Below are 27,088 nucleotides of genomic sequence, written 5' to 3'. Positions count from 1 at the left end.
CACTGCAATGACCAGCAAGGCTGCAGTCAGTTTTCCACTCAATCATATTGGCAAATTTTGTCACTCCTGTTTCTTGTGGATAAAAAAAAATGTGGATTTCCCCAGGAGAGAAGCAGAAAAAAGGCAAGAGGGACGCCACTTGTGAATTTTTACCATTGCTACTGGAATGACTGGGAAAAATAAGAGCTCATTCTTTGTTGAACAGGAAGGTGAGTTTTGGTGTTATGTCATCAAAAAGAAATAGATTGAAAAAAAAATGTTTTGACAAGTTGGATGTCCTGGGTTCTTAACAAAAATTATTAACGACATTGATAAATGCAGATGCTACAGAATTTTGTGGAAAGACATCCCATAGTTATTTTCAAGTTCTGTTTCTGCTGCTGGGTTGGTTTCAGTGGACTCTACAGTTTGACACAGAGCTGTTTGGGTGTGTGTCCTGTGCTGGATTGTGGGAGAATTTACAGAGTGACAGCCTCTGGTTCAGGTGTGTCCAGCTCTTTGTGGGTGTGTGCTGCTGTTCACTGTGCAGTGATGAACTAGGGTAGCTGAGTCACACAGAGAACCTGCCGAGCTGCAGGTCAGCTCCAGTGTCCTGTCATATGTTAATCACTGTTAATCTCCAGTCCTCAAAATTATCAACTGACAAAAGCTGTCAAAAAAAAAAAAAAAAAGTTGGCAAAAGCTTTGTTTGTATACACAAGTTGGTTTTAGATGTAATAAAGAGCTAGATCTTGATACATGAAAAAAAGCCAAACGAGCCAATCTTTTCCATGGAAAGATACAGTTAAGGCTTTGTGTACTGTTGTTTCTTCACTTAGTAAGTCTGAGAAGGAGATGAACATTCTGGATCTGTGTCAGCTCGGGCAGTGTAGTGGTGACTTGTCCAACGGGTGGTTGAGCATGCTTGGTATGAAAATCAAATTTGGAAGGGTGTCCTGTAAGGACAGATTTGGGGCTTTTCTCAAGTCCTGCTGCTTGAGTAGGGTGGATGTTAGGAAAGGGTTTCTCCCACAGAGAGTGATTGGGCAGTGGAATAGACTTCCCACCGAGCAGCATGGAGAGTGCATCCGAAGAACTCTTCTTCCTAAGCAGCCTTGGCATATTGTGTGGAATAACGCTTCTCCAGGGGTAGAGTAAGATACAGTGTTGATATCTTGCCGCGTCACTTGCATATTGTGTGGAATAACGCTTCTCCAGGGGTAAAGATACAGTGTTGATATCTTGCCGTGTCACTGTCAGCATATTGAAAACAAAGGTTGTAAAGAGATACAGTGTAGTCCTAGTCACTGAAATGTTTCTGGCTAGTCCTGTTTCTTAGGTTTTTGGAGGTTTTTGAAATGCTTATCCAAAGCTGTTGGTTTTCTTACCTACAGCTAATGAAACTTAGGAGTTTGTGTTTCAGAAGCTCTTCAACTTGTTGTGTTACAACACATGAGACTTCAGAGGTCTGAGCAGCCTGCATTTGAAGTGACCCACATGGTACTGGAGCAGGGATGAAGATTCCACGGAAATTCCTATTTCTCCTGTTGAATTGATCTCAAGTCAAAATCTTAATGTGGAGTTTCATTCCACAAAGGTCAGTCAGCTATTGCACAGTCCTAGTGATTTAAGTAAGTTTTCCAAAAGGAATACAGAGGTGCTTTATCTAGAGATTGAAGTGGGAAGGAGGTGTTAATAGTGGTTTTCTTGAATGAGGGAATCTGAATGCAGTCCTGGTTTGCCTGCAGGTGAGCTATTTATCTTCTGCTCAGCCCTTCTGCAAGTGAATATATTCTGTACTTGTGGAGTGCTGTCATGTTTAAAGCTGGTAGAACTACGGAGATTGCAGCTAGAAGTACATTTTCCTGCAAACCACTGCAAAGTAACTGTTTGGATTATCTGTATTTTTGTTTTAATGCTCCGCTTGAGTCAAAAATGAAGAAAGCCAACCTAGATAAGTTCAAAAAGCGGTAGTGGCCATAGCAGCTTTCACTGCTGTTCAAATCTTGACAACACTACCTTTAAAGCATGGCACTTTATCTTAAGGTTTTTCTCTGGTTTTAATTTCTGTAGTGTTCTAACTTTGAAAAGGATCATGATTGCATGAGACACATAAGGAATTAAGCTTTTAGGGCAAAATTTCCTGTGCCATTTTAGCATATTTTTTTAAATTAAATACTTCACTGAAATCAGTGTTGTGGCAGGGGGGTTTTGTTTCAGTTAGAATGAATTTAATGTATTGTACCGAATTGGGCAGTGCTAGTGTAGTGTAGGTGAGATGCACTTGGGTCATCATTGTGCTTCCCAGTTGGCAGAGTCTCAGTAAAATTGGTAGGGTACAATTCTGTTGTGATGAACTCTTGTTCATAAATACAGCTCTAAAATGTATTCTTGCTGAAATTGCTGGCAGCAGGCCTGATCTTAAGGGTGTGCAATGTGATAACACCTGTTAAAAGTCCATGGGGAACTTGATATCAAGCCTGTGGTGGTAGTTTTCACACTTGTTGTTCAGCGTGTTCTTGGTGTGATATTGCTGTGTCTTCTGAATTCTTCTGTAGCCTCACATTCAAGGGGTGTCTGGAATTTAGAAAGCAAGACCATTATTTCAAGCTGTATATGGAAGAAAAAAATCTGCATTTTTTTTTTGGGCCTAGTGATAAGTACTGCTCACGTTTCAGGTTTGTTTGGTTTTTGGTTTTTTATCGGTCAAACTAAGTTCACTACATGTTTATTCAATGTAACTTTAGATTCGTAATGCTTTACTATTGGCCTACTAAACACGGCAAAAAATTAAATTACTTGAAGTTATTTTAAGGTTTTCTACTTTTGGCCTCATCCCAAAGTTTGTATGGAACATAATGTTAGAAGCCCTTGATTAAACGTAAAGGCCCTGGAATCCACAAACCCAGAATCTGGATTGTTCGCTGTAGTGAACACCTTCAGAACGTATTTAGTGGTCGTAGCACCTGTACAGTTCTGTGTTTCACCTCTTGTGCTATGGCATGTTTTGAAAATGACTGAAACTGGCATGCAAACCAAGGGAAGGGTAAAGGGGAATGTTCTTATATTTAGTTTCTATTTTATTTTTAGTTTGCCTAAAGCTCTGCTTGAAAGTAGAACATTGTTTCCCATTACAGAAGGCAATCTGAACTGCTTTGAAGTATTCTGCTGCATGGAATGTTATTTCCAGTACTTCCCTGGAAAGTTGCTGTGAGTGAGGTGTGTGGTAAACAAGCAGCAAGTTAACTAATGACTGAGTGAGTGCTTGGGATTTTGTTGTGTTTTGTTCAGTAATACTGCTCAGTACCTCTCAACAGCTGGAATGTTCTTCCTTAATAATCTTCTTTTGTCATAGGTAGTACCTTTGGGCAATGTAGTATTTTCTTGTGTTGGAAAGGGGGTTGTCCAATCCAGAGCTAGATATCACAGTGTTTTGAAATACTGGTTTTCTAGGAAACAATGCACTCACTTGTACGTGTAACATAATTCAACCATTTGCAATTTGTATGACATGCTGCTTTTATTGAAAACTTAGTTAAAGCTTTTTTTCTTTTTCTTTCCACCTTCCATTTTGCCTGAAAGGCTTTGGCTCGTGGGGATTTCTGGTTGTGTACTCTTTCTAAGGTCTCTGTTTGTTTAATTGTAAAAATTGCTTTTCTACTTGGTGTATAATTGAATTTCTGTGGTAGCATGCTGAGATTCCTTCTATGTGACAAATAGTTTTGATGTGAAGAAAACAGCTATAGGTCACAGGATAGTGAGTCTTAGTGTATTTGTAGCAGCTGTTGTGATGAAGGAAGAAGATGCATTTGTGTAAAACATTTCTATTTTGAAGACAGTAAGACACAAATATTTTTGAAAAGTTTTTTTTTTTTCCTTTACAGCCTGTATGCAAAGAACAACATTGCTTTCTTCCTCTGTGGATTGGGTTTTTTGGGCAGGAGTGGGTGCTCTTTGTGTTTTAAGTGTCCTTGTCAATATTTTGTACTATTATCTGGTAATTTTAGCAGCATGGAGAGTTTAGTAACTTTTCCATGGCTGAATAATTGCAACATGCTTTATTCCCCACCATCTCAAGGGCTGGAAGATGAGGAAGAGGAAGAAGAGTGGGTGAATAAATTGCTGCTGCAATACAGTGTTTCCACTGAATTGTACTTAAATTGTTGCAGCTTCCAGCTCCTTGCAGAATCCCGGAATGGTTGGGGTTGGAAGGGACCTCTGGAGATCTAGTCTAACAGAGCCTAGGGCAGGCTACATCTTTGTGTGTGGGTGGGTTTCTGCAGAAAAGGACACTCTGCAGCCTCTCTGTGCAGCAGTTCTAGACAGTGACCCCACTGCTCCTAACTCACCCCAGAATGCCATTGGCCTTCTTGGCTAGAGGGGCACACACTGCTGGCTTGCATAGAACTTCTGCCCTGGAACTCCCAGGCCCTTCTCCACAGAGCTGCTTTCCAGCAGGTCAGCCCCCAGCCTGTACTGATGTGCGGGATTATTCCTCACCAGGTGTAGGAGCCTGCACTTACTTTTGATGAATTTTATTAGGTTTCTCTCTGTCCAAGTCTCACTGAATTATAGCACAACCTCTTGATGTATTAGCTATGCCTCCCAGTTTTGAATCATCCACAGACTTGCTGAGGATGCACTGTGTCCATTCATCCAGATCATTTAGCAAGTTCAGCAGGACCAGACCCAGTACTGACCCCTTGGAGGGCACTGCTGGCTGCAGGCCTCCAACCAGACTCTGCTCCAGATCACAACCCTCAGTTTCCCTCTTCTGACAACTTTCGTTTCAAACCCTCCTCACCATCCAGACAAGCCTATGGACAAAGGTATCTTTCCTTTCTCTGTCAGATGGATCCCCCCGTCCCTCACAGACCAGGTTTCTGAAGCAAGTCCCATGGTCTGACCACCCAAACCTCTGCTGGTGGCAAAGGGGGTAGCTGGGGCTGCCTTAGCTCAGCATCTTTCCTGCTGTGATAGGTGTTTCCTCTTCAGTCTGTAGAGCAGTGAAGCAGTTTGGCAGGGGCACCTCAGCTTTTGGGAGAAGTCTCTTCCTCCTGCCAGTCCTTGCTGTTGCAAGCCTCCATTCTTCAGCATTATTTCCCCTGTCCCTTCTGGGTGTGCTGGTGGGGGAGTTTTTTGCTCTTTTCCTGTGGACTGTGAGTCTCCTGCAGCCTGTGCTTGGAACCAGCCATCCAACTGTTTCCTACCACCTGCTGCAGGAGATCCAACACCTGGGCACAGCTTTTGCAGACAGGCCTGCTACTTGTCCCTGCCCTGGCAGAAAGGTCTAGGCACTGGCACTTGAGGGCTGGGCATTTCAAATTGCTTAATCTCTAATTATTAAGGTCCCAAAAAATCGGATTTCTTCAGCTCAGCAACCTTCAGGAGTTTAAATATCTGCCAGGATTGGAGAGAGCAGATAAGCAGAAGCTGAAAAATTTGAAAAGCCTTTATGCAACTAAAATGTGGTTGGTAGCATCTCATGCTTCTCACTTAAATCATCAAGGATCCATTCTGTATTTCCCCTTTTTTCCCCATGTTCTTGCCTTTGTTCTAATGAATGGACTAGGAACAAAATATATTATGTTTTTAAACCGTTGCTACTTAAGGTATAAATATGCCAATTTTATTAATGTAACCATGTAATGTGGGATTTTTGAGTTTTAAAGTCCTCAAATCTGAGCCATAGCCTGCCTGCTGGTGGTCCTCTGCTGCGCCTTGATTGCAAAGAGAAGAGATGCTATTGGCACATTTTTATCTCAGCTATGGAAAATCCAAATGCTACCCCTTTTGTGCTAACCGACTGTTGATCCTGCTTTCTTTTATATTCATTAGAGTCCACTGTACTTGCAGTGAACAATTACTTGTTAGGTTGTCCACTCTTACTTTTCTGCCATTCATCTAACTCAGCTTTTCAGCCTCATTCTCCCCTTTCTTGAGGGCAAGCTTCATATTTCTTCTTCATACTTCTTTTTAAGGATTTCTGCACAGTTTTAGCTCAGAAGCTGAAAATATTTGCTCTTGCTGTCTCTTAAGGGTGCTACTCTTAAGTGTATCTGTCCCAGCTTTAAAGAACTACTAACAGATGCTGCTGTATCTGGCAATGATACTTAGTTTCACTTAGCGTTTTCCTGCTAGTCCCAAGAGAATCCCTGCTGCTTCAGGGATACATTAGATGTGTTACATTTATGAGGCTTTTGATTTTGGGTGGCGTGGGTTTGTTTTGTACTTCAAGAGGTGTTCATATAAAAGCTGTTACTGATTTGGTTTCCTTCTTTTCTGGTGAAAGTGACACTTGAGAATTTGGTTAAAAAATGAGCATTGCCAGTGACTCAAGGCAGGTCTGGCCAGAGTTCCTAGATGTGTTGGGCTATACCAGACTGTTCCCAAGGCTGGGCACCGCCAGGCCACCAGCCACAAATGGGGATGAGTGCCTTGGCCCTCTGTTCTCTTGTCATGTCCTTGCTGACATGCATCACCTTCCAGGAGTTCAAGTAAAGCTGGACTCAGCAGCCTTGTTTCTGTATAATCTGAATTTATGAATGTGTTTTACTTGTAGTACATAGCCTTGCTGGTGGTTTTGTAACCTGTCACCCTACTCGAACCGCTCATGGTTGCAGGCAGGAGGGTTGGCTATTCTTAGTGAAATGGAGACGTTTCTGCATGTAATAAAATGCAGTTATTGTAAAGTACAAGACATTTTTATGTCTTGCATTTTGTTTACTTCTTTGTAGATCACTGTGCTTAATTATATTGATTTTTTAAAAATTATTTTCCTGTTTAGTGTGCTGTTCTGGTATTTTATTAACAAAGATGTTGATATGATTGATCTCAATACTTTTAACAGAGTTTCTTAGAGATTTTCCAGTGACATGCTAGTGATGGAGAAAAATGATCAAAATTCACAGATATCTGTCAGACACCATTCTGTATTTTTGCCTACAATCTTGATCTTCTTTATCATCTTCCTTACAAATCTTCTTTATCCTTTACACCATCATAGATATATTTTTCTTCCTGAATATCAAGAACAGGAATCTGTTTTATGAGTAAGATGATCACAGGTGGTTTGCTCACACTGAGTTTTTTCCATTCCTTCTCCCTACTGTACCTAGCACTTTCCAAAGTTGTTGGTCCAGGACTTTGCTGACAATATGCTTTAGTTTCTAACTTTTTTTTCTCTGTTTGGCTAGTTGGGTGTTCTGAGCTAGCTCTGTTTACAAATCTTCATTATGTGAAATTTTTTGTGAACTTTTATTTAATTGTATGACCACTATTTTTTAGGCTAAAATTATCTGTTTAGTAATCTGAACCTAGGATATTTCTGAATTTCCCAGTCTGAAGCTTAAACACTTGCTTGGTCTAGATTGCTTTTATCCTTCAGGCTTTGAATAAGCACTTAATGATGCATCTTTTCAAAAGGTTGTAGTTATAGCTTGTGCATTCAGTACTCAAAACATAACTGCTTAAGTGAAGGAAACTTTCAAGGGTTTAAATAGTTAAAACGATTTGCCACCCTTTGTTGATCTCAAGGCTTTTAGGATCTTAAAGAGGTTGGCATGCCTTTACTGTTGGTAATCACTTTAGTAGAGGAGCTGGAAAAATGGAAACTGTATAAAAGCATTAGTAAAAAATAAACAGCTGAACTGTTGAGAAATCCTGGCTAGATACCAAGAAGTAAAAATCTGCAGGGATGTTGAAGTTGCCTTTGACAGCAGCCTCTGGTATAGCCAGGATGAAATTTTCATTATTGCTTTTCATGTATCTATTCCAGTTATGTCCAATCTGCAGTGAAGAAATAGAGCCAGTGGGTTATGGTTCTTTTTTGCTGTTGTTGAGCACACTAGCCTGTAATGGAAGCTAAGTTTAAAATTACCTGATAACTGCAAAATCTTCCTATGTGATTGCCATAAGTTGTTAATCCAGTAACTATGAATAGTGTTTCTTTCCTTTTCACTTCTCTGTTTCATCTGATTCCAGACTAGATGTGATATGTTTCTTTTTCTTCTGCATTCTGACTTGCCGTGGTTAGTTTGGACTCAAAATGCTGTTTAAAAGCCTGATTCCATGTATTTTAATATAAATATGCTTTCAACTAGATATAGGTATTTAATAAGCACTTACTACTTTGTAACATAACCAAATGGCAAGGACAAAGAATGCAAATAACTGATGAACTATAAAACTATTCAGATATATTTAAGTATTTTATGATCACACTGTTAAAAGATGCTAAGAATGGCCTTTCTTCTTGGGAAAACCATGTGCAAATGGAAACCAAAAGCAAGTTATTTAAAACTATTTATAATTACAGAGTGAGGTGGTTTTCCCAGTGTCTGATTTAGATGATTCTCTCCTTTTCAAACTTGGAGGCAATCATTACATGGATTGTGCTTGACACTAGGAGACTTAACTTCTGGATCCAAACCCTATGTGCATATCAGTATAGAACAGGATGATGCTTTGAGGTTGGTGGTTTGGTGGTTGATGATGGTTTGAGGTTTATTTTTTTTTGTGTCTGAAATAGTTTGAAGTTTTACTGTCTGAGCAGCAAGCCTTTGCAAGTTGCTGAGGTGACAGTCAAGTGACACAGCTCAGAAGACCTAGTGACCTGAACATATGCTGTTTGTAAAAACAGTCTACTTTTGAGTAATCATCTATGCAGTTAACCTATTTGACTTTAAGGCAGCAATATGATACTATTACTAATGTGTCCCTCGGAGCTGGCTGTTTTGTCTAGGGCTGCTTACCAGGGCTGGCATCACTGTGCAGGCATTACTGTGGGACAAATGCTTTCCACAGGAGGTATTTCTGGCAGTGACATAAGATAATTTTGTATCTTTAAATGCCTGCCAATAAGTGAGCCCTGACTTCGACTGTCAGTGCAGTTCTTTCAGAGCTCAGGCTTCTTGAGTGTCAGGGCACTTTGGTCTGGCTGGCACTCTGAGGTGAGGGGGGTCAGGGTGGCACCCTTGGCAATCAGGGAGGCCAGGACTGCTCCAGCATAGTCTGGAGCTCAGCATGGGAACTGTGTCATTCTAGCAGGACTTTTTTCCCCAATCCTTCCACCTTGTGGGTGAAATGCAGCTGTTCTGTAGTTAGCTGCTGTACAAAACGACTCCAGAGGAAATAATGTCACCCCTGCATTTGGTCAATGTTTTCACTGGCACGGTTCCTCATGAATTAGTATTAAAACTCAGCTCTGCTTTTCCTAGCAAATAGGAAACAGAATTTGCGAGGGTTTTGTCCCCTTGAGCTTATAATTAGTACTCAGGAGCATGTAGGCAGGCCCACGTGGTGTGCTCACCCATCCGGGGCCCAAGTGTGCTCATGGGGTCAGCAAGTGCAGAAAATGCCTTATTAAGCTGATCTGTTTTCAGACTCTTGACACTGATACAGCTTTAGGGGAATGGTGCAGTGTGACCATTTCCAGCAATGTCTGTAGGGTTTCTCAAGTGGAAGTGACTCTGGCTTTGAATCTCGCTGCAGGGGTTTGTTTAATATATAACTTGGGTGCTCTTAAAAAAATTCCTTTTATTTTTCATACGGTGTGTTATTTGTTTTGTGTTTAGAACACCTTTCAAATTAATTATGAATTTGTGTGTTATATTTTCTGGTGAGTATTGAGGTAAAAAAATTACTGAGCTCTTCTTTTCATAGCCAGCATCAAGGGATTATCTCTTCATCTTGTGAGTGGCAGAGCTTTGGCTTGATCCTGTGGTAGGTGTCTGCTGATTGAGCTTTTGGGGTTGTTTAAGTCCATCACTAAACAGTCGTTTGTTTTTCTGAGATTTCCAAAATGAAAATTTGGCAAGAATGTTATGTCTGGTATGGATAACAAGTCTCTTGAGCAAAATAACCTGGTAATCAATGTTGGCATGTATGAGAACACATCATCATCTATTAGATTTTTTTAAAGCTGTTTAATTCTTGCTTTATACTTCAGTGAATTTAAATATCTGTGCCCATATTTTCAGGGGGGAAGCACTGCTTCTTTGTGTACTGTGGTGTGAAGAGTGGACTGGTAATGCCTTTATTTTACTTCAGTGAATGATATTGTAAGGTTTGATGTAAGTTATTACTAAGACTAAACTCAGCTTAGTATGTTACATTTTGATAACAGTTTTTTTTTCCCATGATAACCCTCCTGTGCATGCACAATACTTTCAGTCTGAAAAATTTTGACTGTATTTTCTTCTTTGGTAATATTATTCATAAAGCTTTGAAAGTATGTGTTTTCTGGAAGCCAATAACTTTTTAAAATATTGCAGTACCTGCTCCGGCCATCACTGCCACAGCTACTAAAATGGAGGTGGTTTCAGCAGAAGTCAACAGCTTGCTCCCTGAGGAAATCATGGACACCGGCATAACTCTGGTGGAGGATGAAAGCATCGAGGCTGTTATCGTGTCGTCGCCAATGGGAGGAGAGTCTATTCCCATGGAAACAGAACTGGAAGAAATAGTGAACATAAGCACCACCAGCGACTCCTCAGCCACGACCACAGCCACGGTCACCACGGAATCGGTTCCTGCGCCCAGCAGCCACTCAGGAGATGCTGCACTGACCACCACAGCCCCAAGCCCTGATGTGAACGCAGCTGTAAAGCCTGCCTTTCCAGGTGGCCTCCATAAACTTGGTGCTCAGACCCCTGTCACTATCTCAGCTAATCAGATTATTCTGAACAAGGCCACTGATATTAAAATAGGCAGTCAGAGTATTAAACCAGACGGGCAAAAGCTGATTGTAACAACTTTGGGCAAGTCTGGCCAGCCTATTGTTTTAGCATTACCCCACAGCCAGCTCCCACAGTCGCAGAAGGCCGTGTCCCAAGCCCAGGGTGGAGACTCCAAGGTACAAGGCCAGCAGATCAAAGTTGTCATTGGAGGTCGGTCGGAAGTGAAACCTGTTGTGGGTGTCTCAGCTTTGACGCAGGGAAGTCAGCTGATAAACACTGCGGCCCAGCCCTCTGTCTTGCAGTCCCAGCAAGTAAAAACAGTACAGGTAAAATGAGTTATGCTGATGAAACATCTTAAAACCAGTTCTGTTGCTGCAGTTGTTGTCTGTTTCCTGCACTGATTGACACACTGTTGCTTTCAGCCTTTGCATTTATTCTTTGTATTAAAAAAAATACAATGCTGCTCTTAGCCCATGCTTTCATCTGTGGATGCGTTTGCCATTTTATGCTGTTTGCCTCTAGCTACTGTCTAGAAGCTTAGGGTTTGCCTCAGAGAAAGTGAACTATTCAGCAAACTGAAGATAATTTTCTCATTATTTTAATTTTATAAAAATAAATTATACATACTTTCAGGAAGACTGAATTCAACTTTATATGCCTGTTGTTGTTTATTCGAAATATACACTCCTTTATGGAAGAGTAGCTTCTACCTGTTACGTTCAGTTTGTTTAAAAAAACTCTCTGAAAAATCTTCTAGCATCTGAAAAAGAACAGAAGGGTGTATCTTGTCTGACTCAAATCTAATTATCTAAAGCTGAACATTCAAGGTTTTGTTCCCAATCTCTGGCATGGATCTTGAGATATTTGAAACCCCAGAGAATCTGCTTGGATCTGAAAATGTGTTGAAAAGACTTGGGTTATCACCCAAAGGGTCTGATTCTCATCTTTTATGTGGCAGAACTAAATGTGAGTGACTTTGTTCTATTGGCAGTGGGGCAGAAATAAGACTACTTAAAGTGAAGGACAAGTAGAACTCAATGCAGGGTATAATGGAAAAATATTTTTTTACTGTTAAAATGAATTGAGAAATTAAACTCTTAAATATGCTATTAAAAATAATCATCTGCACATAAAAGTGACAACATTTAAAAATTTTTATTAGTCAAATGTTCCTTGATTAGTATTTCATGGCAGGTGAATAAGATAAATTCTGGATATTTTCTTTAAAGTTGCAGATGATTCCTGCACCAATTACTTTCTCCTTTTTTGTTGCTACATCATACCTGGAAGCATATTTAATAATGGCCATTTGAAACATAAATGATTGTCACTATAGTTTTCAAGAAAGTCTCTGCTCTTTAGTCATCATAGGAACATTTAAGAGCAGATCAGTTCCTGTTACTTGGCTTCATTATTCACTGCCTAGTGACAGGTACAGGAAACTGGGGAGAACGACTTAGCTGTGATGTGGTTTTTCCTTGCATGAGATGATTTGTGCTGTCAGGGACTGAAATCAGCAGCTTGGCCATCGACCTCTGAGATTTGCCATTGGGAATTCTACACATTCCTTAGCAGAAGCTCTTACTGATGGACTTGCATCCGTTTTTAAATCTAGTTAATTGCAGTTTGGGTAAATTTATTTTGTTGTGGTTTCTTTTTGTTAAGCATTGGTTCCCTTTGCAAAACAGATTGAATTTTTCGCACTTGACATTCCTTTTTTCCCACAAGGAGAGGAGGAAGTAGAAATGAAAAGCAAGAAGACAAGATTAGCACCCGATATTGCAGGGGAAGTGATTGCATTAGCACTTCATAGACAGTGCTTTTTCCTGTAGAAAATTTCTGAAGTATCAGAGTGACGTATGAGGCTGGGTAAGAGATTCTGGCTCTACTCTGCCCTGAATGACAGGGGAGATAACCCACACCTTGAGTCCCTATCTTAGAAAATGAAGTGATTCTTTTACCCCATCACCCTGAAGAAGCCCCTTACTCTTTCAGTGAGTGGAAAAGGAGGCTGTGAATGCCTCCCTGAACTCCCCGTGGGTCTTGTGTCATTTATCTCCTGTGAATCAGGTATTTCAGAGGGAGGGCAGCAAAAGACTTTGACTTGGTGCTGAGAATGAACTGGTACAGATTAGACGACAAAGAGCTCTTATCAGTTCTTGTGGTCACTATCATAAAGGCTTTGCATATCATTAGAGAAACTCAATTGCCTTGACATCTAATCTAATCTTGTAATCTAATTGTGATAGTTGAAGTCTCAGGACCTGAGGCATAATTGGTAGGGTTCAGCAAAATGTTTCTTGGAATTTGACTCCTTCTCTTACAGTTCTAGATGTATGAGACTGAGAGGTGTTAAGTGTGGCAGGGCCTTTGGCCTCGTCAATATCCAGAGGTTAATTACTGTCCTTATGGCAGCTTGTCCTGATTTAGCTGAAACTAGTGCCATGGATGTGTGGGAAAAAACTGCTGGGCAAGTACATCTGCTTTCAGCCAGTGGCTCCTGCCTGCCTACAGCCTTAAAAGTGGTGGTGTGCCTGCTGCTCTGCTGCTTTAGTCCAGGTTTATTAAGCAGGAGTTTGGCCTTGCACGTGACTCTGAACCAGGTGTCCAGACATATCACCATGGCTGCTGTTAAGTCTGCCTTGGGCTTGCTTTGTGTGGTAACTGGCTCTGGTTTTAACAGCGTCCATAGCATTGTTGCTACCATGGCAAGGCAGCTGCTGAGCCATCATTGTGGCTTTATTTCATCATTGAAAAGGGACCTTGTGCGCTCCCTAACTTCAAACTCCCATTCCTAGCTCAGTTTCTTAATCTCTGAAGTTAAGGTGTTCTTTTCTATTTCTAGAGTCCCTGAATTTTCATGTTATGCCAAATACAGATTACATAGAGAGTGGGTACATGGACAGGCTCCCAACAGGTCTTCTAGGGAGTGGATTTATAGTGTATTAGCTCCTTTGTGGTAGCTGACTGTGGATATCCAGCATGAAATGTGAGGTATGAGTGTGCCTATTTCTATATTAATAGAACAGAGTCTAAAAGCAAAGTCCAGCTCTATGGACTTGCTAGTTCATCCTCCATGGAGAGTGTTTAGGAAGACAGAACTTGACCCTTGAAGTCAAGTTGCCTTCAGGTAAATCTCTTGACTTCTGTAGGGGAAGGAAGGTTGGTGTGTGCTCCTAAATATAATAACATTGCTATGGAAGAGCTTGTTGCTCTAGGAAATATATTTGCAGTCTAACTCAAAGTAACTTGCAGAGGGCATGCTTAGCTGATGTAGGCAGGGGGATAATGCTAAGCTCCTTGTGATCGATACAGGGAATGGCAGAGTGCTCCAGAGAACTTGCCCATTTTGAGGTATCAAAGGGGCATCTTGATTATTTCCTCTGGCTTCTTCATTCTTTACTGAAATGGGCTGTGAGTTTCCCAGTGGTGCCAAGAAGCTTCTCCCTGGTGGCTGGGGTTATCCAGTGCCATAAACCTCAGAAAAGCTTGCTTGGCATCAGGTAGGGGCAGGAGTGCTGTTCCTCATTTATAACCAGTCACATTTGTCTTGCTCTTTCCTAAGCCCTGAGGGGATTCCCTTGTTTATTAGACCTCCCTCTTTGTAGACAAACAGTTCACCTAAAAAGCAGGGGGAAATTTATTTGAGGAGGAGACTGCAAGTCGAGTATGAGGGAAGCAGAACTACTTGTGTTGACCTGTTATTTGGGGATTTTTCAGGTTTTTTTGGAAATACTTTGTGTTAATGGTTGGTAGTATTTTACACACATTCATGTAAGTAATTTAAGCACATTTATTGACTGTTACTGGGAAACTGCTGTTACCCAGAGCTGGCTGTTCCTGCTGAGTGCTCCTCATGTTCTGAGCCAGACTTAGCTCTCACTTCAGAGAAAAAGCAATAGCAGTTGAGTTGCAATAATACCTTATGGCAAGGTATGGTTAATTTAAGCAAAACAGAAAAATCAAGGAGATGAAATTTATAAGAATTATAGAATTGATAAGAAATTAAAGTGTGTCCAACCTGAGAAAAAAAATTACAGATAAAATGCCTGTTCATCTATCAGCTGTATATGTGCTAAGGTAATTGAATCCTTGAAGTTTAAAAATGGATTTGAGTTAAATTTGTGAGCAGGGCTGTGAATGAAGCTTCCTTCTTCAAACAATTTATGCTTCAAATTTTAGTTAATGTATTTCGAAAAAGAACAGGTTTATTTGTCCTTGGTTTCATTTTAAAGCCTTGACAATTATATATCACCCATAAAGCACTTACTGTGCCTGAGGAGCAGCATATTTGTTCTGAGATGGAACTTTCCTCTGAGGAGCACTTGTAGTCTAACTGTGGAGCAGCACGTGGCTTCCTTTAAATGCAGTCCATTCTCTGGTGGTGCCTGGTGTCAGAGCTGCTCCTTGCTGGCTTCCCTGGCTGAGTGGAGCTTGGGCACACTGAGGTGCCTTTGGCTTTCCACAGCAACCTGGAGGGCTCCAGTGCCATAGCAGAGGGGAGCTCCAGCTTCCCTGGCTGTGCCATGACTGTGCTGCTGGCAGCTGGGGAAGCCTCACGTGTGCTTTTTGTGGAGCAGCTGAGGAATTTGTTATGTGCTGCTGAATACTTTGAATGTTTTTGCCTTATGTGGTTGTAAAAAAAGTGTTTTCAGGCAACAAGTTCTATAGATAGGGTTTTATGGAGGAAACCATAACTTCCAGCCTACTCAATTGCTTCATTTGAGCATTTGTAACTGTCTCAGGCTGTCGAAAGTAGCTGTCAGCTCTGTATCTTTGCATGTCAGGCAGATCTCTGATTTAGCCGCTTGAGTAAGAAAGGTGACTCTGTGCCCTTGAGAGGTGGCTCCCCATGTGGATGTTAATGTTGTGCCTCTCTGATATTGCTGGAGTTGATGGCTGATGCCCATGGGATGTGGTGGAGGAGAGGCAGGATATGCCTCACCTGTGGGGTGGGCAGGTGTAAGGGCTTCAGTAAATGTGAGCACACAGCCTTCCAGCGTGCTCACATGGGCTCAGACCACATCCACAGACAGCCCCTGCAGTCAGCAGGTTAAAAGTCTTTGGAAAAAGTCAGCCTCTAAATTGAACTATTCATTAGCTGGGTGCCAACTCCTGGAATAAATGGAACTGGTAGTTAACTTCTCTCAGTGTGGAAGGGGAGAAAAATCTTCTTTAAAACTTATAAGACTATATACTCATGCTTACAAAGATTTCAAGCTGAAGTGATCTGTTACTGAATTGCTGTACATGTTCTTGGTCCTGCTGTGTTTCAGGAGACTGGATTGCAAGATGAAAATAGATCTCCTTATACCTGGAGGTAGCCAACTGATTTGTTCTTGGCTAGTGAGTACTCAAAACTTTCAGGCACTGATGATCCATGTGCTTTTGGGGAACTGTTGCAGAAAACATTTTCCCCATTTGCAAAACAAGTGTGCTGCTATGTCAATATGGTCAAGAAATTCTTCAGAGTAGTAGTGGTCATATTTAAATCACTGGGGACAAGTTTTGTCCTGGTTGGCTGAAAAAGAAGTGACTTCATTTAAAGCTTTGAATACTGAGAGTTGTGCATTTAATTTTGACATCTTTATATAGACAACCACACATAAGAAATAATTTCAGCATCTTGAAGATGAGATGTTTGCACAGAGAGCTATCTTCTGAAAAAGGCGAGAGGGATTTGGCTATCGTACTTTGGTAGCTGGCATTCTGAAGTGTCAAGGATAATCTCCTAGTTCTTTCTGTAAGGAGAAGTGGAGATGAAATGCAAAATACAGTTTTTCTTCTAATTATGTGTGCAAGTATTGCCCTTTTTATTTTTTAATGTACTTAACAATACAATAATTTAGATCCAAAATGCTCAAGTTACTTTAGATCTTTTTTCCTCCATCTTTTAGATTGCGAAGAAGACTCGAACCCCAACTTCTGGCCCGGTGATCACCAAGCTGATATTTGCAAAACCAATCAATAGCAAAGCTGTTACAGGGCAGACCACTCAAGTGTCACCAGTCATTTCAGGTTGTACTACTTTGACTTGTTTTGCTTTGCCATTTTAAAGGCTTTTCAAACAAATGGTAATTGTAGAAATTCTTCTGTCTCAACACTTTTACTGTAGTTTCTGTCAAAGTACCTTAAGCAATTGAAAAAAAATCAGAAAACTTTTTTGGTAGAAGCAGATAAATGCAGTTGTTGGTGCCTTTATACTTAGCTTGTTTAGAATAATCTTGATAACTGCAGAGTTGCTTTTACTGCAAGGTACTTTTACTTCATAGATTTTGGGGAGGAGAAAAAAAAAATACCCCAGAGCCACGGAAAAGATTACTTGATGAACAGAAAGTATTTGTAGGAACATTTTATAAATACACAGGGGGAAAGGGAGACACATGCTTTTGTATTACTTTAACCTACTTATAGTTTGACTTAAATGTAATACATGAAAGTAACAGAAAAAAATGAATGAAGAAAGTGCATAAAGCTGTGTTGTTTTTGTTAAGTTGCTCACCTACTTCAAAAATAACGATCACAGAAGTGTCTAGGAAAGTAATTAAGGCAAATAACAAATGGTCTTTCCCTTTGGAAAACAACTCTACACATCCTTATAAAAAAATAAAAGCCAAACCGACCACAGAACAACAGCAAAAACACCAACAAAATTAAAGAAAAAGCCACAGTGTAATACCTTGTTTATAATGGCAGTGTATCTGTTGCTAAACATCTGAGGCATCTAATTTTTTTGAAAAAGACAAATGTAGGAAGTTGGATTAATCATTAGAGCTTTGAAGGATGTCTAACTGCTTACAGATTTATCAGTCTAAGTGGGCCTAAAATGTTTCCCAGGTATTTAAACAAGTTTTTAAGTCTTTACAGCACTGGGACTTGAGCTGGTTTTAAGAAGGATGTAACTGTCTCCTGTATTCAAAACACTGATAGGTGCCAGTGAATGGCACATAGCTGGCACACAATCTTTTTCTTGAGTTGACAGGCTGCCTGCAGCCTGGTATGTGTTTCAGGTGAAAGAGGAATTCTCCATCCCACTCCCCAGTTTGTCCCCTTTCTCAAATTCCCTAATATATAGACCTGTAAGAAGATTGCTATGCTTATAAATATCTGAATTAAGTTGTGTTAAAAAAAAAATCCAAACAAACAAAAAACCCAACCCAAAAACATTAAAAATCCAACCCAAAACCATTAAAAATTTCTTGCAGTTTTTAAATCAGTATTTTGAAAAATCACCTGTGCCTGAGCCATCACTAAAACTGTCACTGAGAGGTAAAGTTGCTTCATTAATTGAGAGGGAAATCTGTAAATATTGTTTTCTCCCTCACCATTCCAAACAGCCAGCACAGCTTGCCAGCTTTGAGAGGCTGGCATCACTTTAGAGCAGGTGTAACATTTGTGGTTTGTGTTTTGATTTTTATGCATGTTTTCATGAATCTGATAAATATTTTTAATTGCCTGGAAATGTCTGAAAGCTGAGGTGGAAGTTGTAATCTCAAAAGACTTGTCAATATAAGCAACCAGATTCTCTTTAGGAAGCTGATGCCAAGGAGGAGATGTAGTGAGAAAGGGAAAGCTGTCACCAAGGAAACAACTCAAAGGATTGAAACCTCTAGATGTTTTTTTCCCCACAAACTGATGTTCTTCAGATTGCATGTGGCTTTAGCAGCTGCTGGCAACTATCTGTGCTGTTAGTTAGACTGGTTATTTTAGAGCACACAGACTTCAGAGGAAATCAGCTTGCTATAAGGATAGTGTTTTTTCTTGTTAGTTCCAGTTGACTTTAATTGTTATGCCACTAGTTGATTTTGGATGGAAAAGTTATGCTGGTATTTGTTTGTTTTTTATTTTTATAAATGTAGTACAAGAGAATGGGTGACAGAAGCTATGACAGAAATGAGTCTGAACCAAAGTGGAGCAGAGGAAAGCTCAGTGGTCAAGCATTCTTTGGAAAGAAACTTAGAAAGTATGGAAAAAAGAATCTGTTTTCCATTATGGGAGTTTGCAATATTCCTGAAACTGATGTCATGATTTGGAGCTGCTGTTTTTGATGTTTACTCTTCTTTGGCATTGTAAAAAGTGAGATAATATATGACACACACATGAAAACATGGGTGGTAGTATGACTAAAAACTGTTAGGCAGTGAAAGAGGCAGCCATCAACAGAGAAAAGAAAAAACCCAAAAACCTCAGAGCTGATTGTAGACAGACCAAACATCTTTTTCTTGGTCACTGTAACACATCTCGTGTTTGATGGCTGAGGTTTCAAAGGAAGTAGTCCCCCACTGATGCTCAGTTTCTCTGTGCATTGGCAGCAGCCCAGGGCTTTCTCAGGAAACTGCCAGCTGGCTGGGTGTACTGGAGGGCTCTGCTCCTCAGGATGCTGTCCAGGCTGTCAAGAATTGTCAGCTGAATGGTACAGAAAGCTCAATGTGCATTTTGGCTCTTTTTTTAAGCCTGAGCCAACTGTCTTTTTTTTGTAATAACAGCAATTACTTTCTTCTTTGTTGCTAAATGTAACTTAAAGAGTGGCAGTGTCCTTCCTGTCAGGTCATACACTCTCAGAAGTAGGGATAAATTGCACAATGGCAGGGAAAACTTTGCTTTAACAGTTACTGTGACCAGGGATAACTGGAGCTGATGGTATCTTCATTGTTTATAGGTAGGGTTTTTTCACAGTCTGCTCCAGGGACACCACCAAAGACAATAACCATCTCTGAGAGTGGAGTCATTGGATCATCTTTGAGTACAACAACACAACAGACACCGAATAAAATAGCTATCTCACCACTCAAATCCCCCAATAAGGTAAGGATCTGTTCTGGCTGCAGCCTTCTATCCCTCCTGCACAGTGGTCTGAATGGAGCTCTCTGTGTCTTTGCTACGAGCTGTTTATTATCTCTCCAGAGATACTAAACTTGTCTCCAGAGTCCATAAAAATATCTCCAGAGTCTCCATTTTGCATCACAATGCTCTGTGGTAATGCCCTAATTTAGATTTTTTTTCAACTAGCTCCCTTACTATGGTTTTAAGCAGATATGCATTACTGCATAGTTTCCCATTCCTGCCATTTCTTGCCATTCCCTAAGCATTGATTCTGAGAGCAGCTGTTCCCTCTTAGCCAAGCACTCAGACTATTTTTAATGCCTTCATAAAAGATCAACAGGCTGTTTAAGAGGAGACCTCAATAATATTAATAGGTCAGCACTTACTAACCATTCCTGCTACTGCACAGGCAATTCAGTCTTCCCTGATCACTTCTGAAGTGAATGAGATTTGCAGTGGTCCTTGCACAGAGCTGGAGATTGGCACAGGTCAAGGTGACACTTGTGTTTTAGATTTGATAATTGTCTCGAGAAGAGGAATATTGCTGGAGAAAGGGAGAGAGGGGGACAAGATGCACAGTGCAGGCACACTGAAATACCATGAATAAAAAGCAAATAAAGAATAAAGAATTATTTTAGTTTGGCTATGCTTTAGTGATGTAATATTATACAGATGGAGTAAAGGACTTGTGTTTGACAATTATTAGTAAGAGAAGCAACATAAAGAAGTTAATTTTTATTCTAAAGTTACTTTTTTTAACTAGGAGTGAGTGTGAAAAGACTCTTTAGGGTTACATCTTGAATTTACTGTCAATAAGTAATTCTAAGTATCTGATTTTTCTTAAAACATAAGGAAGTTCAGAACAAAAAGTAGAAAACCAGCCTTGGAAGGGATGTGTTTATATAGAGTGTTTAAACACTTCACTCTGAAGAAATATGGTCAGAAGACTGCATCTCTGCGAAACTGCAGTGTAGATTTGAAAGTACTGATGTTCTTATACTTTGACTGAATCAGTAGTGTGAGGTGAGAATTTTCTTTTAAACAGCTTTTTTTAAAAATTCCTATTTGTGATGAAATAGTCATTGTACCAATTATAATGCATTTATTTAGAAGATCCCTCTTGACAATGCTCAGGCTTTAATGGGATAATTTCCTTAAAAAAGCCCTGAGAAACAAATGGAAAGACAACCCCTAACTCCCACCCGGATGCTGTGCTAGGTTTCTACAGGAGCCTGTTGGTGCTGGAAACCAATGATGCCTTCAAGTTCCTAAGGGCTCTATTTACTCTTGTCACAGCTGGACCCGTGTGAGTTGTGGTTAAATCCAGGACCCTTGTTCACTGAAACAGCTCTGTTCTGGTGGAGAGCCGTGCTGTCCTGAGGAGGGGAATGTGTATGTACAGGGTCCTGTATCCTGCACAGAGGTTTAAACTGCTTTTTGTTTTGCCGAGCAGCTAACAGTGGTGTCAGTGGCCTCCCAGCCTCCCAACTCCCCCCAGAAGACGGTGGGCGTCCCACTGAATGTAGCGTTAGGACAGCAGATCCTCACAGTGCAGCAGTCAGCACCCTCCTCCCCTGGGAAGGCTATAGTCAACCACACAACCACCCAGGTACAGACCGACTTTCCTTTGTCTTCTGCTGTGTCTGTGTCATTGCTTGCTGGAAACTGCAGGGTTGGACCGCGGGTTGGCAGCGGGCCGTCCGCCAGTGTTCTTGGAATGGTGTTTGCTCAGGAACTGGCAAAAGTATTGCCCCAAGGAGCGTATACTTCTTCAGATGAGGGGTGCAAACCATTGCAAGCCCATACAAGGGTGTGCTGTTAGAAAGTAGCTTTCCAACCTGGAAAGCCCACTTGGTGCAAATTCTTGTTTCTGTGTGCTGAATCTCCCAAGTCACCTGAAGAACTCTGTGACATGAGGAGGAGTTCTTTGGGTGGTTCTCTCTCTTCTGACAATGTTTCTATGCCACTGCCTAGGGCTGCTTTCCAGGTATTTCTGAGGTTTGCAGCAGTGGAGTTCATATTCCTGCTGTAGAGGTCTGGGCTGAAACCTACCGAACCAGAAAGTATTCATTTCCTATGTCTCATTTCCAGAAAAACAGGGTTTTCCATAATACCTTTTATAAATAGTTTTGCATTAATTAATCACAAGACAAAACTGATCTTTCTTACAAATGACAGTTTTTGCTGTTTTCCTCTTTTGTGATCTTAGGTAAATGTTTTTCTATCATAATATCTGTACTCTTGTTGTGGTAAATATGAAGGGATGTATGGGTGTAAATAAATCCACAGTATGGATATAGCTGGGAGTGGACACACATGTAAAACATGAGACCAGTGACTTAGACAGATTTTCCCAGTCTTATCTTACTGATACAGGAGATAATTGGAATGCTGATGTGGGAATATGGACACCATAGAGATTTGAACTCATTTTTTCCCCAGGGAGAGCTGTCTTCTGAAATAGTTGTTGAAAGGTTAAGTCTCTCTAATGCAAGCACCCTAAGTGAGAAAATGGAGATGTTTGTGGGAGTTGCAAAGCTATCTGACACAACACAGGGGCTCCACCTGTCTTCACTGGACTCAAGAACATGCCCTTAGAAGAACTGTCCCTTGAACTTTACAATTTTCCCACTTGTCCTTGGATAGCAGCTACTCATTTGTGTGCTAGAGAGAACTGGTTTCTCTTTGATAATGTCTGTGACTGCTTGCACATAGTGCTTATTTTGATGCTCTGGCTTGTTAAGGTATAAAATATCTTAAGATAAATAAAAAATCCCAAGAAAACACCTTTTAGAAGAGCAGAGTTTTTTTTCTAGTAAAATGTGTGCAAATTGAGATTTCATTAATGTAGTTGCTGAAAGCTGGGCAGCTGGGAAAATGTTCTCATAAGAATTCACATCATACTGTCAACCAAGTGTAATACTTAAACTTGATGTCAGGACAATATGCTTAATATCAATAGTAATAGATACTGAGAATAAAAAGCTGACCTCTAAAAAAAGTTAAATGGAAGGAGAAAAAGGAAGAAATCAAGGTTTGAGGTTGAGCAAGTCTGGGAAAAGAGGCTGTTATCAAACCAGTAGACTTATGAATGTGTATAAATGAAATAAAACTTTCTTGTTATTAGTTTGTAGTTTGAGAAAAGTTGGAAAGATGAACTTTTGCAAATTCCAGCTGTAAGGTAGCACAGGTCTGCTGAGCTCCCTTTCTTTCAGCATTTTGCCTTTTTTCTTAATGAATTTGTTTTGCTACTCCTCATTGTTCTTGCTTCTTTCATTTCTCAGCTTGTACTCTTTCTGATGTCCATCAGTTATAGATTCTGTTCCCTTTTCCTCTCAAGGGTTGCACAGTGACTTCTGTGGATTAATTACAAACTATCTTAAAAGGACATATCTGTACACACGCAGATAAATTGTGATGCAGTCCAGAAAAACTGTTTTGCAAGTTCTTACCATGTGCTTTTAATAGTAGCAATATTTCTGTGTTTGGTTGCTTGATTGTGGAAGACAAACTGAGCCATGTTCGCTGTAGTTACTGGAAATAGTTTTGGCAGATGTTGTATCTTGTGAAGTGGCCTGAGTCACCCTACTCATGTAAATACTAGTTTACTCTGGTGTTTGGTGTAGAGCATTGAAAATGGAACTGAGTTTACTCTGAGCTGTTTGGAGGCATTTAATCTTTGCATCTGTTCTACTTTTGAAAGCAAAAAGAGGGTAACTGTCTTCCCTCTCAGGGGTAGGAATGGTACGTTAGAGTTGATCACTAACAAAGTGAGAAATAAACATGCTGATGTTCTTTCTTCCTTTGTACAAGTAACTTCGTGCTGTCTGTGTTGGCTTAACAGGCTGTGAAATCAGCAGTGCAGACCATTACTGTAGGAGGAATGGGTACATCTCAATTTAAGACAATTATTCCCTTGGCAACTGCACCCAATGTTCAGCAGATTCAGGTACCTGGAAGCAAGTTCCATTATGTCAGACTCGTTACTGCCACAACAGCCAGTAGTTCAGCCCAGTCTGCCAGTCAAAATCCCAGTACGAATACTCAGCCTCTGCAACAGGGTAAGTGCTGGTGGTAACATTGTCTGAAGCCTCTGCTGGGTTTTTCTTTCATGTTTGTTTTGTAATTATTAAAATGAATATATAACAGATCTGTGACAACTGCCAGATGTACTTGGTTTTGTGGTAAGACTTCCAAAAATTCCATATTCTGCTGCTACCTCTGGTCTGTATGTGAAAATGCTCCTTTGTGTCAAATTGCTCTGTAGTTGGGCCTGAATCCTGGGAGCATTTTAGGTTGCTTTTCCCTAGTTGACCAGATTTGTGGGTGGTTCATGACCTTTCCCATCTGCTCTATATGAAGAGCGTGAAGGCAGGACAGTCCACAAAGCGTATTGCCAAAACTCCCATAACATGAACATCCTTCCATGTAAATTGCTTTAGAAGTGTCAGGTGTTTTTGCTGGTTTCTGTCCATGCTTTCCAGAGGGGTGATGGAATAAAAGATTTCAAAGGGAAGAGAGATGTAAGGGAAATCCAGTGTCCAAAAAGGTCTGCACCCTGGCTGGTTTTTTAGACCATTGCTGTGAAATATGTGCACACACTCTTGGGCCAAATAGCTATTTACAAAGGTGTAGTCTAGATCCAAGTGTTGCATGCCATGAGTTACAGTGTTAAGTACCTCTGTGTTATGCACATGTGAAAGTCTGAACTTGCACTTGGAGTGACTAACACACATTCTTATGATGTTGTTTCTTGACACCAGCGAAGCCTGTGGTGGTGAACGCGACCCCCGTGCGTATGTCAGTTCCCATAGTGCCAGCACAGACTGTGAAACAGGTGAGTTGAGTTTAAGTCATGTGATAGTCCTGACCTGTTTTGGTTGGACAGAAAAAAAAGTCTGCTTCCAGCTCTGTAGAGAACTGTTCTACTAATCAAAGTGTGTTCTGAATGACTGAAACACTGATTTCATAAAGAGCTCTTTTCTTTCCAGGTGGTGCCCAAACCAATCAACTCAACTTCTCAAATAGTCACTACCAGTCAGCCCCAACAAAGGCTTATCATGCCAGCCACACCACTGCCACAGATCCAGCCCAACCTCACCAACCTCCCCCCGGGCACTGTGCTGGCACCAGCCCCTGGCACAGGAAATGTTGGCTATGCAGTCCTTCCAGCTCAGTATGTCACACAGGTATGGCCTTTCCCAGAGACGGTTAAGCAAATGCTGCTCTTGTGGAATATTCTGCCTTTCTCTTAAAGGTTTCTGCTCTGTGACTGCCACCTGACACTGAGGCAACAGTTTCTTTTAGGGACCCTTGGCAGAATGATGATGGCACTTTAATTTCAATCATGGTTGCAATTAAAGCTTTGTTTTCTCAAAGGAGTTTTTATTAGCATAATAGCACAGCATTTCTGTAAGAAGAATCAGTGTAGTGCAATTTTGAATAATGTAGTACAGAATTTGTAATGCCAACTTACTCGAATCACCTAAATATCAATTTGGAATTTCTAATCACCTAGACCCTGCATATCCAATATTGATACACAGTTTGCTTTATCACTTTAGCAGTCATAACCTAGACTTGAAAATCATATGAAAGGGTGCAAATCATTGGTCCTCAGAGGAAGCAGATGTCAATGGAGGTGACCCTGGCCACTGGCGGTCACAGGGCTCAGTGTCCAGCAGCAGTTCCAGTCCAGGTACATTACTCAGGACTTGGAACAGCTTGATTTTATAACTGTTCTGTGTGCTGTCACACTTCCCTGTTCCCTGACAGTCACCACCACCTGGTTGTCTGAGTGCCTGAGACCTCCATGGCCAGTAAGGAGCAGAGTAATTGGCCTGGTGCCCAGGAATCCTGAGACCTGTAGTGAGGGAAAGAAGAAATCCTATTGGTTTGTCTGCTTGGTTCACAGGTCTTTCAGAGCCTGGTGATGAGGAGAAAGGGGAGCATATATGTGGCCTGCTTGGTCACAGAGAATGGCTGTCTTCATTATGAAATGGTGTTAGTTAATGCTAAGCACATTGCTAGGGGTCAGAAGCAGCTGGTACCAATCACCCCAACTGAGGCCTAGGGATTAGTTTTTTGCTCTTTGCCAGGATCTGACCAACGTTCAGGATGAAAAGTAGAATAAATTGAATGTTCTGCTAAAGGCTGAAGTTTGTAGAAACAAAGACTCTGATAGCTCCTGGTGTTACTGGTATCAGACTGGTTTCTGGTTGCCTTTTGGTTTTGTCACAGTTGCAGTTTGACCCTGAAGGTTGTTACTGCGTCCTTCCAGTCTAGTTCTGCAAATTTTACTTGAAACTAGCATCTGTTGGACCTCTCCTCTGAGGTTTGTGTTCCAGTCACAGCCTGTCCCCGTTTGCCTGGCCATAGTAGGTCTATGTCTTGCTGTGTGCCAATATGTCCCCAGAAACTGTCCCAGCAGGAGCAAACAGCTGCTTCTAGGTAATGCTGAAGAAGGCGGCCCAGAGCAGTGTTGTTTGGCAGGCTCTTACGAGATTTTAGTTTTTTAACGTGAAAAGTAAATGGTGGGTTCGGGTATGCAGAGGAGTTGGAATGCAAACCATTTTGCTTACTTTCATAGTAAGTGGCTTGTATATAAAGGAAGCTACTAATTTGTGCAGGAAGTGATTCTGCTCTATTAGGGGGAAAATGAGCATGTTTTTAGGAGCAGGAGCTGTTTGTGGTCTGAACATTTCTGTGTGTTATCCCTGTCATCTGTATGGACCTAGACACTGTAATAGACAACAAAAAATACAATCTAAAATAGTATTTTTATGCTAAGTATGGAGACAGGAAGTTGCCACCTGGTCCAAGTTCTGTAAGTGTCTAAAAGTATTTTTAGAAGGAAGTTATTTTTGTAGCAATGTCTGGAAAGCTAATTTAAAGACTAGCAACACATCCTCTTGTTTATAATTTCTTTCACGTCAGGCATTAACCTTTTTGTTTTGTTAGCTACAACAGTCATCCTATGTATCCATAGCGAGCAACACTGGCTTCACAGGGACATCCAGTGTCCAGTCCCAGGCACGGCTGCCATTTAATGGGTAAGAATTCTGAAAAAAAAAAAATCCCAAAACCTGTAGAATAGGTTGCTTGAATAGGCATGAAGTCTTGGAGTTTGGTTTGGGGAATTCTCGAGTCTGCTGTGGTGTGATTATTACCTCTGACTGAAAGGTGTGGATCTCTCTGACATTTGAGCCAGTCTCTTGATCAAAGCTGTGTTTTTCTTTCTGTTTTTTGAATTCATGTAGCAGGAAGTTGACCTGAAAGCTCCCTGTTGCTCTTTTTTTATTTGCAACAGCACCTGTGAGCTACAGGCCTCAACTGTTTCTCAACATTGCTGCAAAGAGGTTCTGGACAACATATAAGCTAGATGCTTAACACATACAGAAATTCAGCCAAACAGCAAAATGGGTGCTGATAGGAGGCTTTGGGTTTTTTCAGTCATGCATTTTTCCTTTAAGGATGAAAATAACAGCTAACATATATTATTTTCCCTTTGCCAATCCAGCAGGCTTAGCTGTTCTGCACAGTCCTTTTGTGTTAGTGTTTGCTGGAAATTGTGACATGAAGTTGCTTTTTGTTGCTGCAACCTCAAC

The 27,088-nt window shown here is 40.8% G+C and overlaps 1 protein-coding gene across 5 annotated transcripts in view; it reads left to right on the top strand.

Annotated features, from left to right (window-relative positions):
- Positions 1-27,088, top strand: part of LIN54 (lin-54 DREAM MuvB core complex component) — a 37,787-nt gene that overhangs the window by 5,552 nt on the left and 5,147 nt on the right. Inside the window, exons 1-9 of one of the 5 annotated variants that reach the window (XM_041412214.1) lie at positions 1,488-1,576; positions 10,254-10,984; positions 16,556-16,676; positions 19,318-19,463; positions 20,935-21,090; positions 23,326-23,542; positions 24,245-24,318; positions 24,473-24,670; positions 26,442-26,533. In XM_041412214.1, the coding sequence (XP_041268148.1) occupies positions 10,289-10,984; positions 16,556-16,676; positions 19,318-19,463; positions 20,935-21,090; positions 23,326-23,542; positions 24,245-24,318; positions 24,473-24,670; positions 26,442-26,533 (1,700 nt within the window). In that variant the 5' untranslated portion in view covers positions 1,488-1,576; positions 10,254-10,288. Of the gene's footprint in view, positions 1-1,487; positions 1,577-2,534; positions 2,658-10,253; positions 10,985-16,555; positions 16,677-19,317; positions 19,464-20,934; positions 21,091-23,325; positions 23,543-24,244; positions 24,319-24,472; positions 24,671-26,441; positions 26,534-27,088 lie in introns of those variants that run through there. The other 4 variants (XM_041412215.1, XM_041412213.1, XM_041412216.1 and 1 more) reach the window with 4 other exon arrangements.

The sequence above is a fragment of the Onychostruthus taczanowskii genome, unplaced genomic scaffold (genome assembly GCF_017590055.1).
Source record: "Onychostruthus taczanowskii isolate IOZ18803 unplaced genomic scaffold, ASM1759005v1 scaffold38, whole genome shotgun sequence".
In the NCBI taxonomy this organism is placed as follows: Eukaryota; Metazoa; Chordata; class Aves; order Passeriformes; family Passeridae; genus Onychostruthus; species Onychostruthus taczanowskii.
This window is presented reverse-complemented; position numbering and strand designations above follow the sequence as displayed.